General features: G+C 43.5%; 1 protein-coding gene across 1 annotated transcript; it reads right to left on the bottom strand.

The window, feature by feature from the left end:
* Nucleotides 1-1,438: 1,438 nt before the first annotated feature.
* On the bottom strand, nucleotides 1,439-12,038 carry MGP (matrix Gla protein). Its single transcript, XM_081929196.1, has 5 exons — nucleotides 11,899-12,038; nucleotides 7,019-7,158; nucleotides 5,122-5,157; nucleotides 2,394-2,475; nucleotides 1,439-1,817 (listed from the first exon to the last, which is right to left on the bottom strand). The coding sequence occupies exons 2-5, from the start codon at nucleotides 7,077-7,079 to the stop codon at nucleotides 1,679-1,681; spliced, it is 318 nt and encodes a 105-aa protein (XP_081785322.1). The 5' UTR covers nucleotides 7,080-7,158; nucleotides 11,899-12,038; the 3' UTR covers nucleotides 1,439-1,678.
* Between the last annotated feature and the right edge of the window lie 2,617 nt (nucleotides 12,039-14,655).

The following is a 14,655-nucleotide window of genomic DNA, read 5'->3' as shown; positions in this document are numbered from 1 at the left end:
TCACTATGAGGTAGGGAATTCAAATCTGAGTTCAAATCCCTACTCAGCCGCATTGCTTCCTCAGTGTCCTTGGCCCAATCCATGGTCAGTGGGGGGGGGATGCAGGAATAAATATCCCCCAAACACCCCACTTGCCCCCACATTGCTGGACTCCAGTCATTAACATGTACTATAATTTTTCTTTAAGAGATCTTATCATGTGGGAGACAATTCATATACTTTGCCCCTTCTGCGCACACCCACCCCTGAAATTTGTTCTTCTGCTGCCTCTGGCTCAGCCAGTGTTCTTCCATTTATCTTGCCTCAGAAGGCAATCGTGAGGATAAAGGAGGAGGATCATGCCTTGACCTCCTTGGAGGAAGGCTGGGATAAAACTGTATAATAATAATAATTATAACCCAAACTAAAAAGCGGCAGGCTTTTGAGAGCTTGAATACTTCAGAACATTGATATTAGAGGTGATCCAAAAGGGAGACCAGCTTAAAAAGACTGGTGGAAACCATAAAATTATGAGTGACTTTATAACTGGCTAATATGAAGTTCCCACATTCCAGGCAGAATATAGAGTAAATATGCAAATGTGCAGTGGGGCCATGAGTTTCTGTGTCCTCTCACTACCAGCATGCAACCCCTTTTTCTTAAGTGGGAGGATTGTGTGTGTGTTATCAGTGGCGTCGCAAGGGGGAGCGGGGGGGGTGTGCCCCGGGTGCCATGTCTGGGGGGGGGTGACAAGAAGGCACCCCATGGGGTACTCATCCCACCACCCCTGGGTGTGCGCCATCACGCAGCCACAGCCACATGTGGAGGATCCTCCGTTCACGGCTGCAGCCGTGAGCAGAGGATCCGGCCACCGTCCGTATGTTGCTCGGGCGGCGCCAGCAGCAAACCGCTACATACAGCACATGCGTGGTGTCACACGCATGCGCTGTACGTAGCGACGTCGAACATGCACCCTATGTAGCAATGCCATGCATGTGTCGTAAGTAGCGGCACAACGCATGCGCAACCGGCGGTTTCCTCTGCCCCAGGTGTCGGTTAGCCTTCGTTCGCCCCTGTGTGTTATATCAATGCACATGTATACAAAAAAATTGCCCTTCATATCACACGTACTACAACTGCTGTGCAGTACCACTGTTCCACCATGTGCTCAGTGAACACACTTTGGTGAAGGTGTGAATATGCTCAAATCTGATTCAAACATTTCTTTAGCTACTTGCACCATTTAATCTGCTTTAGCCCATTGCCAAATCAGCCATCCAGGCCAAGCTTTTATCGTGTGAAAGAACACTTTTACCGCCGTTCCTAGAGTCCATCTAACAAAAAACCCAAACATATTTTGTTAGTTTTTTTAAAAAAAACTGCTAAGAAAGTGAGTACAATTATAGACGCTGGTTCTTGGCATGGGGGTGACCGAAAGAAAACTTTTGAGTTTCGAACAAACAGTATCAAACCAAACGTTTATTTCATAATAAACACCCACATCCTTCTTTGCCCAACCACCACTACGTCAGCATTGTGCTAATTAACACAGAATCTAGAAATCATTGGCTACAAAAGAATGAAGCAGCAGGTGGGATAACATACAGTTAACAAGCAACAATACATTTTGGAGATGTCACTCTTTGTAGATACAGGAAACCCAGGCTCCAGGCACTGGGAACGGCGATTCTTGATGTTCTTATTTGCCACGTCTGTGCCCAAAGAAGCGCCTGTAGGCAGAGGCATAGCCATAGCGCATGGCGTAACGCTCACAGGGATTGTAATCTTCGCAAATCTCCCGCTGCTGTTCCTGGGGGGTCTTGTTGCGCTCTCTGATCCTACTCACAGTCGCAAGAGGGGAAGAGGGGAAAGGGGGTGGAGAGACAGAATATTATTATGACTTGCATCTACTTCCGCTTTTTCAGCTGCATCTTTGCAAGGCTTTAAGTGATTTCTAATTCTGTCCACAAGCACCTGCAAAAAACCTCTGCAAAGTCTTGAAAGGGTTTGTTGTTGTTTTTAGAAATATGGCAGCTTTCACACAAATGTCGTCTATGAAAATATGGGTGACACTGTGTGCAGAGTCTGACCCTGAGATGAAAACATGTGGGCAGGTGCTGTTTCTATGGCTTAGAAGTGGAGCAGAGTGGAGAGTAGGCTGCATGCAATAGGATCCTGGGGCAATTCTGCAGAGGATCTAGTGGAGATTTTTGATATTATCACAGGCCATTCCATGAAGGATCTAATAATAGGGATCATGACTCTTGCCATTAGCAATGTGCCATTTTCAGATTCTCCCAGTTTACCATTTTCCAGTTCAGTTCATTTTCCAATGGCTTCTCTCTTGCCTAAGAAAATACATCCTCTCCATTCCCCACTCACCATGAATAACTCTGGACACTAAGAAGACGTACCTTTCCTGCACAACTTGGTTCCTCCTGTTCTCAGGTGGAGTTCTCATGAAGATGTTGGCGTGCCTTCTGTTAATGAAGGGACCTGGAGGGATAGGTATTCATCATTATTATGAGGTTGAACCGAAGGCCAACCATTCTATACAAAGAAAAGCACTGCTCTCTTCCCATATCCTCCCAATATCAGTCTTTGTGATGGCCAATACAACCAGCTTGGTCTATACATTCTTGCCTTTCTGCTGTTAATAGCGACTCATGCCCTCTCTCTTCCAGTTTTCAATGGGCACTTTCAGATGGCCAAAAGCCATTTTTGGCTACAGCTAAGCCTTAATGCATGAAGGAGGCTACTGTAAGAGGTGAGGCTGATGAGTTTCTCCAAGAACTCTGCAACAAAGGACAGCAGGAGAGAGGGACAGTGGTGAAGCTAACGGCAGAGAGCAGGTGGGCAGGTAATACTAATGGGCAGGGTTGCACACTTTCACCAAATATGCCATCACCATTTTCCACACCAGTTGAGTCAAAAGCACTGCAGAAAGCTCTACAGTGCTGTTGCAATGCAAGCTGTAACCAATTTTACAACAGCACCTCATGAACAAATTAAAGAAATAATGTTGGTGCTGAAGAGGACAGAGGGAGGCTAGGTAGCTTCCTCTAGTTCTTAGACGTAAGCGTAAGAATGGCTAAGGAGTGTCACATCCAGTTGGTTCCCGCAGTGCTTTCTTTGGGCTAGACTGAATTAGTGCTACATGATTGTGGCCCCGTCATCTCCATAGAGACATCACCCCACACTCTAATTGAAAATACTTCTAATATTTTCCCTTGCATAAATATCCTTCTTGTCGCATCACTTTTTCCTTTCTTGGCATTTATATACTTGCCAACACTTGTGTGTGGTTAATCTATCAGTTTTCATTTGGCCAAGATAGGCACAAGTTAATCGGTTCTGCTTTCCTATTTCAACAACTCAATGTCTCCAGTATGTGAAATATTTTGTTGTGTGTGTTTTTCCCTCCGTGAGTTTCCCAGCTGAATGAAATATGTCTGGTATTTAGGACATTCAGGAAAAATACCCAGCATCAGTAGCCCTTGCCACTTCGACCACAGAAAGAAAAACAGCCACCATCCTCTCAGTCTAAAACTCTTCTGGCAAGCTCAAAAATCACATCCGAAGTTTCAGACTACAACTCCCATCATCCCCACCCAATATGGACAGTGATCAGGGATGATCGGCATTCTAGTCCGAAAGATCTGAAGGACAGCAAGTGGGGAAAACCTTTCCTAAAGAAGGGAGAAAGATGGGCATATTTAGGACAACAGTTAAGCTTCATATTGCAGACAGAGCTTAAAGGTGGATCCTGGATATGAAAGGATTGGAGTCCTATCCTGTTTTATTTTCATCTCAAAAGGGCTTGCAAAATGACTCTGCAACTGCATATCTGCATTTTGCATCATATTTGTCAAGTGACTCAGTGTCTATCTTTCCTATTTCTCTTCTTATTCTCCCTAGTTGTTTTAATTTGACTTAAAAGCCCTATATCTTTGCAATGAACCAACCTTCCCCTTACCTTTACTTCTAATTCATACTTAAATAAGCCCAAACCTACGCACGTTGACTTAAGTTGCTGGAAGCAAGCCTTGCTGCGTTCAGTCCTGGGCAAGAATGTATAAACTTGCCACCTAAGGGGTCAGACATGCTCCTGTGAGTGTTTCAGAGGCCTGTGGGCTAGCTGTGCAGGTCTTTTCAGTTCATGGTAGCCCCTTACTGGTCTACCAAATGGTTAGGTACTGGAACGGGGCTTGCATGAGTTGTGAAATCTGCAGTGTTGACTTTCTGCATTGGGAATGAAGATGTCCCGGGGGAAATACCTTGCCTTGCCCTTCCCCAGAACACAGTTTGCACTCCACATCGGGAACACAGGCTGCCTGCAGTAGTGACTCCCTCTAACAGCAAACCAGCATGATGAGAGCCACATGATTAAAACCAAAACGGGACTGCTAAGAAACAAAGGAGAGATATTTGCATACTCAGGGGTTTACAAACACACACACCTTACAAAAAAACCCACTGCCAATAGGCACAGGATGTTAAGCTTCTTTTCCAGCTGAAGGTCCACAGTCTGTAACTATTGAGCATGCTGAGATTGCTCTCTTGGCAAATGAGGAACTGGGGGAGCAGGGAAAGGAGGGGTGGAGTGCCATGATTGGAAGAGTGGCTGGAACTATGAACAGGAGCACTTCTAGTAAGAAGAAGGATAAACTGCAACATCTAGTTGCAGGTCTCACTGGTTATTGTCTGTTCTCATCCTGCCAATCTCAGAATTGCCTCTGCGAATTCAGAAAAGGCATTACAGAATGCAGGAAAGGTAATAACAGGGTTTGATACTCTAGTGTGTCAAAAATTCTGTACCTGTGGAAAACTAGTATATCAGGGAGGGCAGGTATAGTCTCTCTTTGTCCCTAACTTGCTAGATGTCAACATGCAGATGGTTTATTTCATGGTGGAGCAATCAAATGCACCATTACCCTTTACTGGACAGATTGGACAGACTGAAGGCAGGGAAGTGATGGTGGAGCATTCCTTAATTTTTATTCCTTGGATTGAGTAGAGGAAAAATATTTTACAAGGATCTCATAAAGTGGCATGGCAAGAGAATTTGGGATGTCCACAAAATCCAAAAAGTGAACCTCAAGCATCACAATAAATCACAGAGTACATAATAACGTTTCTTACTTGTAAATTCATGCGATTCAATACTCTCGTGAGACTCTGTGACAGGGAAAAGAAAACAAGGCAGTGTGTAAATTCATAGTTAACAAAACAAAGAAGGATATACATGAAAAAATATAAGAATAGCCTTGCTGGACCAGATCAAAACTGTCTTGTCCATAATGTTGCCTTCTAACATAGCTTACCAGATGCCCCAGTCCAGTTCACAAGCAAGGCATGATGAGGTCCATAATGCCTTGTTGTTTGTTCACAGTGTCAGAGATATACTGCTACTGGACATGAAGGTTTCATTCTAAGCTACTATGAATTATAGCTAACCGGTGCTTTTTTTCTTAAAAAAAATGTTTAGGGGTTCTCTCATTTTCCTACTCATATTGAAATACTGCCCCTCAATGAGGCCAAACTTAGATTCACAAAATATTTAGGGGTTTGTGTACCCCTGCATCCCCCCAGAAAAAAGCACTGTAGCTAATAATAGATGTAGCCCCTTAAAGAATACATTGATTCCTCCGAAAAGCCATTTGTGCTAGTGACAAGCATAGCATCAGATAAAACCAATGCATCAATCAAATGGAGGAATAAGAAATAACGCTATGATCTTTTGAACTGGAATCAGAAGAATCTTTTAATGTTCTCCATTTCAGTGGTAGAAATAGAAGTGCATGTTTTAAGTTTCTTATGGAAATGAGGGGAACATAAAAATGTATAACTGTATAACTTTGGCTGCATTCTTGCATGCATTTATTTTGCGATTCCTAAATGTATGCACTTACCTTTTCAACTTGCATTTATAAAATGTTGCACTGACTTAGTTCAGCATGGTTGAATGCTTAATATTTATTAGATCACGTTGAAAAAATATATCATAGTTCTCAGAGTAAAAGAATGCTAAGAAAAGTATAAAGCAATGGACACAGATTGTTATTTTGGGGTTAGATAGTAAATCCCACCTAACATAAATCACAGAGTGGCAAGTATGAAAGGTACCAAAAATCTAACCAAAATTTAGCAATTTGGAGGAAGCAGACACAACCAAATCATCTTTGATAGGCTGCTCACATTATAACATTCTATCTCAAATCAATCCAGTTCATGTAATTGTGCCACAAGAAGGAGGGAGAAACCAAATATGTATTCAGAGCAAGAATAAACATATAATTATAGGAAGATAAATCCTAACCATTCAAGATTTGGACTCTGCCAGTGAAGCGAACTGACAATCCCAGTGAAGATGCTCACCAATTGTACACTGGATAAATTGCTTCCCAACCTCAGTCAATATAAGCCACTTGCCTCAGATTTCCCCATCATTCCCATTTGCCCATCCCTGAGGTTTCAAAAGAAGCAGTTGGAATTTCTGGAAGGGACAAGTGTTCTTCTTTAACCCAGTGGGCTACTCATGAAGCATCCTTCGATTGAAATTTATCAAAATTCATCTTATTGATCTACCCCACAGAGAATCTGGTAGCCCTTTAACCACAGTGAAATCCCAATGTGCCGCTATCTTTGAAAAAGTAGTCTATGCATTTTGAAGACAATTGGGAAATCTGCCCCTAAGATTTTCTAGGCTGGCAGCAAGGTTTCCATTGTCCTGCTTGCAGGCAAAATGATTGACCCCCACACATACATTCTCTGGTGGTTGAGATAAAAAGGGGTTGTGAGCGATTGAGAACAGAATGGTTTGTATCAGGCATGAAACAGAAAGAAGAGAGCTCAATTTGGACACTGTAGAGGAACCAGAGGAGACAAGTGTGAAAAGGATGCCAAGGATGTAAGTTATGACAGAAGGGTACGTGGCAAAGAGGGGAAGTGAAAAGTCAACCAAAGTGTGTGGCCAGAACATTCAGTTCCTGTGACAAACTATTCTCCCAGATGACTAGCAATAAAAGACATCACCTACCGTAACAGAAAGCTGCCATCATCAGGACGGCCAGAAGCGCAAGGATGATGAGGCTCCGCATGGTTTCTCTCTTTCCTCTCTCTCTCTGCGACTGTCTTCTTCTCTGTTTCCACTGAGGACAGCTAAAGCCTCTGGACAAGCTGCAAAGTTTAGCAGGGAGTGTTTATTAAAACAGCAACAGCTGGGGAGCCAGAGAGTCAGATGAAGGAGGCCTGAGGAAGGCAGGAGGGACCTACTGGCACTTGCACTTACAGGAGGAGACTGTTATAAAACACCTCTGCTCATTTCTTTAAGATCTGCCTCTGGTGGGGGTGGGCAAGCTGCCTTCCCCTCCCTTTTTTCAGAGGGAGGACTCCACAGTTCAAAAGGAGGTGAGCTGTTAACTCTGCATGTTCCAGAAAACATTGGTCTGTGGAGGGCTGGCCCATGAATTGGGCTCCTCCTAAACATATGTGTTTAATTTTATAATTTATCCACTGATTTTCTTGCCTTCCCCACATTTCATTTTGTATACACAGTTCTGAAACTTTGCAGCCCATCATCCCTCCAGGTACATTCACTACGTTTACCACTTTCCCTGGGGCTTGTTCATTTAAAAATTCATTTTAGCATTGGCTTCTCTTCTCTAAACTCCATCTGCCTGAGCCAGACCTATTGTTTTGTATTCCACTGTCACCAATTGTCTGATTCCTACATCTCTCCTAAGGGTACCAAATCAGTCCCCCTCAGATCCCGCTTTGAACTTCTGCTTTCTGTGGCCTGATTCTCAGAGTGGTGGTAAACTTGTTTGTGGCCTAAGACACTACCAGGGATGTGTGACTCTATTAATTTCTGTTTCTCATTTTTCTAATCTTAAGATGTTCGGACCTCTACATTTACACATTAGTTTGCAGTTTATTTTTTACCGTCCCTTTGAAAATATGCCAGCAATTTAATGTGAATTTCTCCAAATAGACACAATTTTGTATACAATGTTGCCTAATATAATGCATTTTGTGTGTGTTATTTTCACTAATATATACCGTATTTTTTGCACCATAACACTCACTTTTTTCCTCCTAAAAAGTAAGGGGAAATGTCTGTGCGTGTTATGAAGGGAATGCCTACGGGTGGCATGCCTACGGATTTTCCTCCTCTAAAAACTACATGCGTGTTATGGTCGGGTGCGTGTTATAGAGCGAAAAATACGGTACATTGATATGCACACTTTACCTCAGTACCTGCATTTTTGCACACATTACTTGGTTGGACAACTGCACTGCAAAATTAAGAGAAGTGCGAATTTTGAGGGACAGCTGCTATGGTTTGTGTACTGTTTTGGAAAGTGCAAATTACATAATTTTGCCTTTCGGTGCATATTCTATCCAATTTGTCCCTGATCCCTAGCTAATGCAAGTCAGGACTGAATGCTGCTCTACACACACAAAAACGCCTCCACACAGGAAATTAGAAGCCAGAGTGAAAGGTTTCTAACTTGTTCTTTGTCATTACCTACATGTTTTCTATGAGGAGATGCTTTTTTAGGTGTGGAGGAGCATTCAGTGATGTAAGGACCCCCACTTTTGGCCTGAAATGCAATAGTGCAGCCCAAACACAGTTGAAAACCTTGGTGAGGTCCAAACTAGATATGAGCAAAGAAGTCACATTTGTTCTTGGCATGACTCCTATTCATGCCCAAAATGGCAAGGGATCTACTTAATGTAGCAAATAAATAAATAAATGTGTGTGAGTGAGGAGAACTGATCTGTGCCCCATTTTACTCAGTTGCTGTAGGCACTTTTCTCCCACTACTAGAAATGAACCAAGTCAGGGTGAGGAGGGCACTTTAAGTGATGGAGTATGTGCAGGAAAAGTGACATGGGGCAGAGTAAGAGAATAAATGTGCTCTTTTCAGATACTCAAGAGGAGTTGTGGTTTTTTTCATTATGCTACTAGATTTTAAGCTAAACAGCTTGGTTCCATATTGTGCTTTTTTAATGTGGGACTTCAGGTCTGCGGAGCATCTGCTCACACAGATACCCAGGAAGAAGATGCAAGTTCAATTGTTCAAATTGGTCTCTTGGCCGATTCAGAAACCATATGGCAAAATCATGGTGCCTGAACTCTTTGGTAGCTTTCCAGAAGATAATAGGCCAGAACAGTAACAAGAGCAGTCTGCACATCAAAAAGGTGAATTTTTAGCATCACATCAACAATGGATTTGTATATCAGTTGCATTGTTGCAATTCATTAACACCACAGTCCTATGCATGTCTACCTAGAAATAAGTATGTGTGAAGTATGTATGGCAGGGCTGGCTAGCTGGAGCCCCTCAGATGTTGCCAGACTACAACTTACACACACACACAACCATTGGCCATGCTGGTTAGACAGCCCTGTGGCCAGGATGGAGCAGAAATGATAGGCATGGAAAACAATATTTTTCCCCCTGATGAAGTTCTATCATTACCTTCCCCCCCTCCTTGGATGTACCAGAAAGGGAAAGTAGCACAGAATGAAAAGCTCTCTAAGTAAACTGACTTGGGATTAAGATCCCAAGTTCCTAGAAATCAAGAACAGAGGAATATTTACTCATTTGTAAACTTAACAATTACCAAAAATGGAATATGTGGTCATACTCAAACCACTTGTAAAACCACATTCAGAATAAAACTAACTGGCTACACGGAGCAGTTACAAGTGCCAAATCAATCCAGATCTGGGCTGCCTGAACAGCTTGCTAGCCCATAAGCTTCTGGAGCCCTACAGCCAAACAAGACATTGAACACTTAAGTTTGTTCTGGCTGGTGGGGCACATTTTTCAGCTATTCCTGAGGTTTTATGAACTTTTATTTTTTACATGTCCTCCTTGATGCGTAAGATTAAGGCAGGGGTCCTTAGAAGCAGTGGTCTTGGGAGCAGATGGCAACATGTGCCCCGCTGGAATAAAGGGGGAGAGGTGGCCACTATCCAAGGTGGAAATGTTCTTCCTCCACTGTTGGAGATGATGTGCCTCCCTGGATGCCAGTTTCTGGAAATCCCAAGTGGGAAGAGCCCTGTTGCCTTCAGGCCACGCTTGTGGGCTTCCCATAGGCTTCTGGCTGGCCACTTTGAGAAGAGAATACTGAACTAGATGAGCCTTAGCCTGGTCTATCTGAGCTCTTCTCATGTTCTTATAATATGAAACTCCACAGGAGTAGGCAGGAACTCACACTACTCCCTTTGGCAAAAATACTTTGGAAGAGGAGAATGTCCAAATCACGTTGGAATTGGCAGGGCCAGGAAATAGCTCGCTCCAAACCCATAGCCCTCTTCCAAGTTCTGCGAGCATGTGGAAAGAAACAGAGAAAGCAGAAAGGAAAAGACTGTTTATAAGCACTATCCCCAGATGAATAAAGGACTTCTTTTCCCCAGTATCGGACCTTTCCTTCTCAGTCATCAACCTCATCTTTGTTCAAACACTGCTTCTCTCTGAGATTTGTATTCACCGGGAGGTTGAGCCAGAAATGTAGCCCCTGACATGAATCCATCCCAGTCTCTCATACCAGCTTCCCTTCCACTCCTTGTTCCCCAGCTCCCCCTAGATTTTTTAGTTTCCTTTAAGGATAGTCACTTGCTTGGTAAGGAATTGCTTCTGTCCCACAGAGTTCAGATTTACAGAACGTGGATTTTATGAGGCAACTGCATATCACGGCCACTCTGGTGTCTGCAGGCCTCAGTGCTGCCAAGAAAAGATGGCTGAGGCAAAGGGAGGGAGAAAGAACAGAAGAAAAATAAGCTTGGGAGAAAGGCTTCAGGTGAGGAGGGGAGAAGCTGTAAAGAGACTTCTAACAGTGATGCGTTGCCACAAAAAGCACAGCCCAATTCACTTTCTTAACAGCCATTCTCGTCTTCAGCCTTTCTCCAAGAGCATGCTGGGAGAAAAACCGCCACTGTTTCTCTGGCTAACTTTTTCCTCCTTGGTCTCTTTTGATTTGTTACATCTGTCACCACATTAATTGCCAACATTACCGAAGTGTGGATGGGTTTTTTAAACACCATGTTGATACTATAAACATCTTACCCACAAAATGCCTAACATTTTCCGAGGGCAACTAAGAGCTTGGTAAAGATTTTGTTAACATAATAACGTTTCAGTGAAAGGCCTGATTTTGATCCATCCAGGTTTTCATCAGGATGTCAATGACCTATGGCTGGCAACTCAGAGAAACACTGACATTTTTCTGGGTGTCATCATGACAACACCTGGAAGAATTTTACTTGTTTATAATCAATATGTTCAGGAAGTTCTTTGCCAGAAACGTTGCTGCTTTCAGTTCTGAGCCAAAATTCATGGAAAGTAATGTCAACCATTTTCACCAAAATTACCTGGCTGTATACAAGCAGCTTGTTCCTTCATTGTCAATGACAGGAGAGAATCATTTAGAGAAATGGAACAGCCACCAATATTTATACACAGCCTGATCTGGAGCCTCTTTCAAAGGGGAAGAAGAGTATTATTGCTCGTGTGCCTGTCCTAAGTCTTTTTAATTATAAGCAAGTATCATTGAGACTGATCTTGAGTTTCCCAATCAGCAAAAGCCCAGATCAGTCCATTTTAAAATCCTACAAACCAAAACAGCTAATCCAGACACATTAGCACCCTCCTCAGATCCACTTTTCTTCTCAGCCTTTACAATTTTGCAGCATCTTTTTTTTGTAGGCAAAACCCAGGAGCAAGTATTGACTCAGCAAGTGACGATTCTGCATTTGTTGGGCTGGCAAAAAAGTAGCTCTCTGGATCTTTTCACATTGAACTGGTTCATAGCAGCAAGTCACTGCATCTCTGCCATTTACTTCTTATAATTTTGCATATGCAAGGCACCCCCCATACAGACATTAGCAAGGTCCTGCATACTCACTGTAATGTGCAGCACTTCCTTCTGTAGACAGGACTTGCCTGAAGGTTCTCTTCTCCCAGTGTCCCTGCAGTCTTCACTGGCAAAGAAGGGGACCTTTTTATCTGTGATAAGTGACCCCTCCCTCCCAAAGCCCTCCCTCTCCCTATGCATCCTCCTCCAGTCTGGCACCTCTTTTCTAAACATTGCCTTCCCTCACTCAGGAAATCAGAAACCTCAGGAAATTGAACCAGGAGAGCATATGAACACGGACGTCAGTGGCCAACGGGGTCAAAGCCACATCTTGGGGGCAGAGTGTCTGTGCCTAAGCCATTAACCACTAAGGGCCTTGAATGGAGGCCTTGAAAGGCAGTAGGAGTTTTGAATGGGGGCTCTTTGATGGCCAGATCTCCTCTGTCCTCATTCCCTCCCCCAGCAATCGTCGTGCCCTGTACCACAAGCCCTCTCAGACAAGAGCACACTTGCAAAGTCTTGTGGATAAACACAGAAGCCCTCAAAACCCTTACCATTTGGTTTGCATTCCTTTGTGGTAGAGGAAAGTAGGAGTGAAAAGTACTTGGGCTTTTCTGTTCATATTCTCTTCTCTCCCCCACCCCCCACCGAGAGAGAGAGAGAGAGAGAGAGAGAGAGAGAGAGAGAGAGAGAGAGAAAGAGAGAGAGAGAGAGAGATGTGTTGAGGATTAAGAGAACACAGAACAAAGTATTTGAACTGAGTGGGAGTTTGGCACTCAAAGGAACCAAATTCTAAATTGGTTGCAGCAGGTGAATGAATGTTTAAAGGAATCCATTGTGCATGTAATGACAAAAGAAGCAACCCATTACATGTATGGCACATGTATGGCCAATGCAGCAATTCCCCTTGCCATCAAAATATCATTTTTTGTGTGTGTGTGTGAGAGAGAGAGAGAGAGTGTGTTAAAATCCCCATGCTTGGAGGAAAGAGACCACCTGGTTCAACAGAGTGTAAGTATAGCTAGGTCTTATTTTTCATCCAACAGAGTTCGTATTAACACCGCATGACAGCTCCCTTCAGTGTGTTTGTTCAATATAACAAATATTTAACCACTTGAAGCCATCAAAGTTTTAGCACTACAAAGTTTCCTTTCAGAGGACGAAAATCCAGACAGCAATTTTGCACACTCCTGAGTGGGTGCAACTGGGCACACACATTAGCAGCGTCCCGATCAAAGACTGGTACCTATCCCAATGGGATGCTCACTGCAGTCAGTGGTGGATTTTTTTTTTTTTAAATCCTCATGAAACACCACCAGCGTTTTAGTGTGGATTTCTCTCAATACATATTTGTATGCAATTTTGGCTAATTACACATGTTTCTGCAGAACAATTTTCCTTAGAATAATTCATTTTTGTACGTTACTTTCACTAATACCTGCAGTTCTATGGGTTTTTTGTGCATTTTTGTGCACATGACTGGTCTGGACTGGACAAATGCATTGGAGTCGTGTGAATTTCAAAGGATAGCTATGTATCAGCTGGTGTGTTATTTCGGAAAGTGTACCGTAAATTCTGGCGTATAAGTCGACTTTTTAACCCCGGAAAAGAGATTAAAAAGTCAGGGGTCGTCTTATACGCCGGGTATACGTTCCCCCCGCTGCTGCTGCAACGGCCCTGAAGCGGCTGCAGCGTTGGCGGGCTCCGCTCTGCACCAGGAGAGAGCCGCCTGGCACAGACCCCACCCACTGCTGCTTCGGAAGCAGCAGCAGGGGCAGCGTGCTCCGCTCAGCGCCGGGCGGCTTTCTCCCGGCATGGAACTGCCCAGCGTATTAGGCAACTGGGCTTATAAGACTGCAGCTGCCAATTTGGGGGGTCGTCTAATACGCCCAGTCGCCTAATACACCAGAATTTATGGTCGATTAAGCCGTTTTGCCTTTACATGTGAACTGAATTGCATTGCTCCTTTATCCTTAGTCTCATCCCCCCCCCTTCAAGTGCCTCCAGCTGCTGCATTCCCCAAATGGTAAGAAGTCCCCAGCTTAGTTTCCTTTGGATAAGAACACTCTGGAGTCCTGTGACGTATTTGCAGTGCCTGTTTCTTTACACATATACAAGAAAATAACATGGATAGATTTTGTTTAAACATTAGCAGACACATCTTGATGGTAAGGATAGCTTAACTATGGAACCAATTGCCCTCACTGATGGTCTGCAAGTCTAGGCTGAACACCCAACTGCTGGAGATGCTATAGTACTAGATTTCCTGCTTTGACAGAGGTTGGAATAGATAGCAGACAAAGCCCTCTCCAAATCTGTGATTCTATTACTGCCATAGACATTCATGTTAAACTTAGACCCTTCCCTACAGATGAACAGGAAAACACTGCCAGTTGTTAGCTCCTCTTTGAGCAAACACTTATCATTCTTCACCATTACCAAACAATCAGCTTCACAATCCAGCAGCCATAGCATTGTGTAACACACATCTGTTGTGTGCCATGTCCCTGAGAATATCTGGACGTTTGTCTGTGTAATGGTCTGAGAACTATCCTGATCATGTGTTGGTTTTTGCTTTAGCTTAGCACATTGCAAGAGAGTGTGCAGAACTAAATGATTGTAGAGCATGTAATTGTGATTCTTGAAATTCTCCCCCCCCCGAACACACACGCACCCTAAAATGAAGGGCCTAAAAATGGCAAACACTCAGTTGTCTGCATGTTCCAAGAGATCTTCCTGTGATCCCAAAAGAGCTTCATGCATAGGAACTGAGGTAGAAATTCCGTAAAACCTTTTACCAGTGAGGCC

The sequence above is a fragment of the Podarcis melisellensis genome (genome assembly GCF_964234715.1).
Source record: "Podarcis melisellensis genome assembly, chromosome: 10".
Taxonomy (NCBI): domain Eukaryota; kingdom Metazoa; phylum Chordata; class Lepidosauria; order Squamata; family Lacertidae; genus Podarcis; species Podarcis melisellensis.
The sequence above is the reverse complement of the archived record's forward strand: the minus strand, read 5'-3'. Positions and strand labels throughout refer to the sequence as shown.

Coding starts and splice junctions, on each gene's coding strand:
- MGP (XM_081929196.1), bottom strand. CDS start 7,079: ATGCGGAGCCTCATCATCCTTGCGCTTCTGGCCGTCCTGATGATGGCA. Junction 5,158..7,018: donor GATGGCAGCTTTCTGTTACG/GTAGGTGATGTC, acceptor TCCCTGTCACAG/AGTCTCACGAGAGTATTGAA. Junction 1,818..2,393: donor AACCAAGTTGTGCAGGAAAG/GTACGTCTTCTT, acceptor GACTGTGAGTAG/GATCAGAGAGCGCAACAAGA.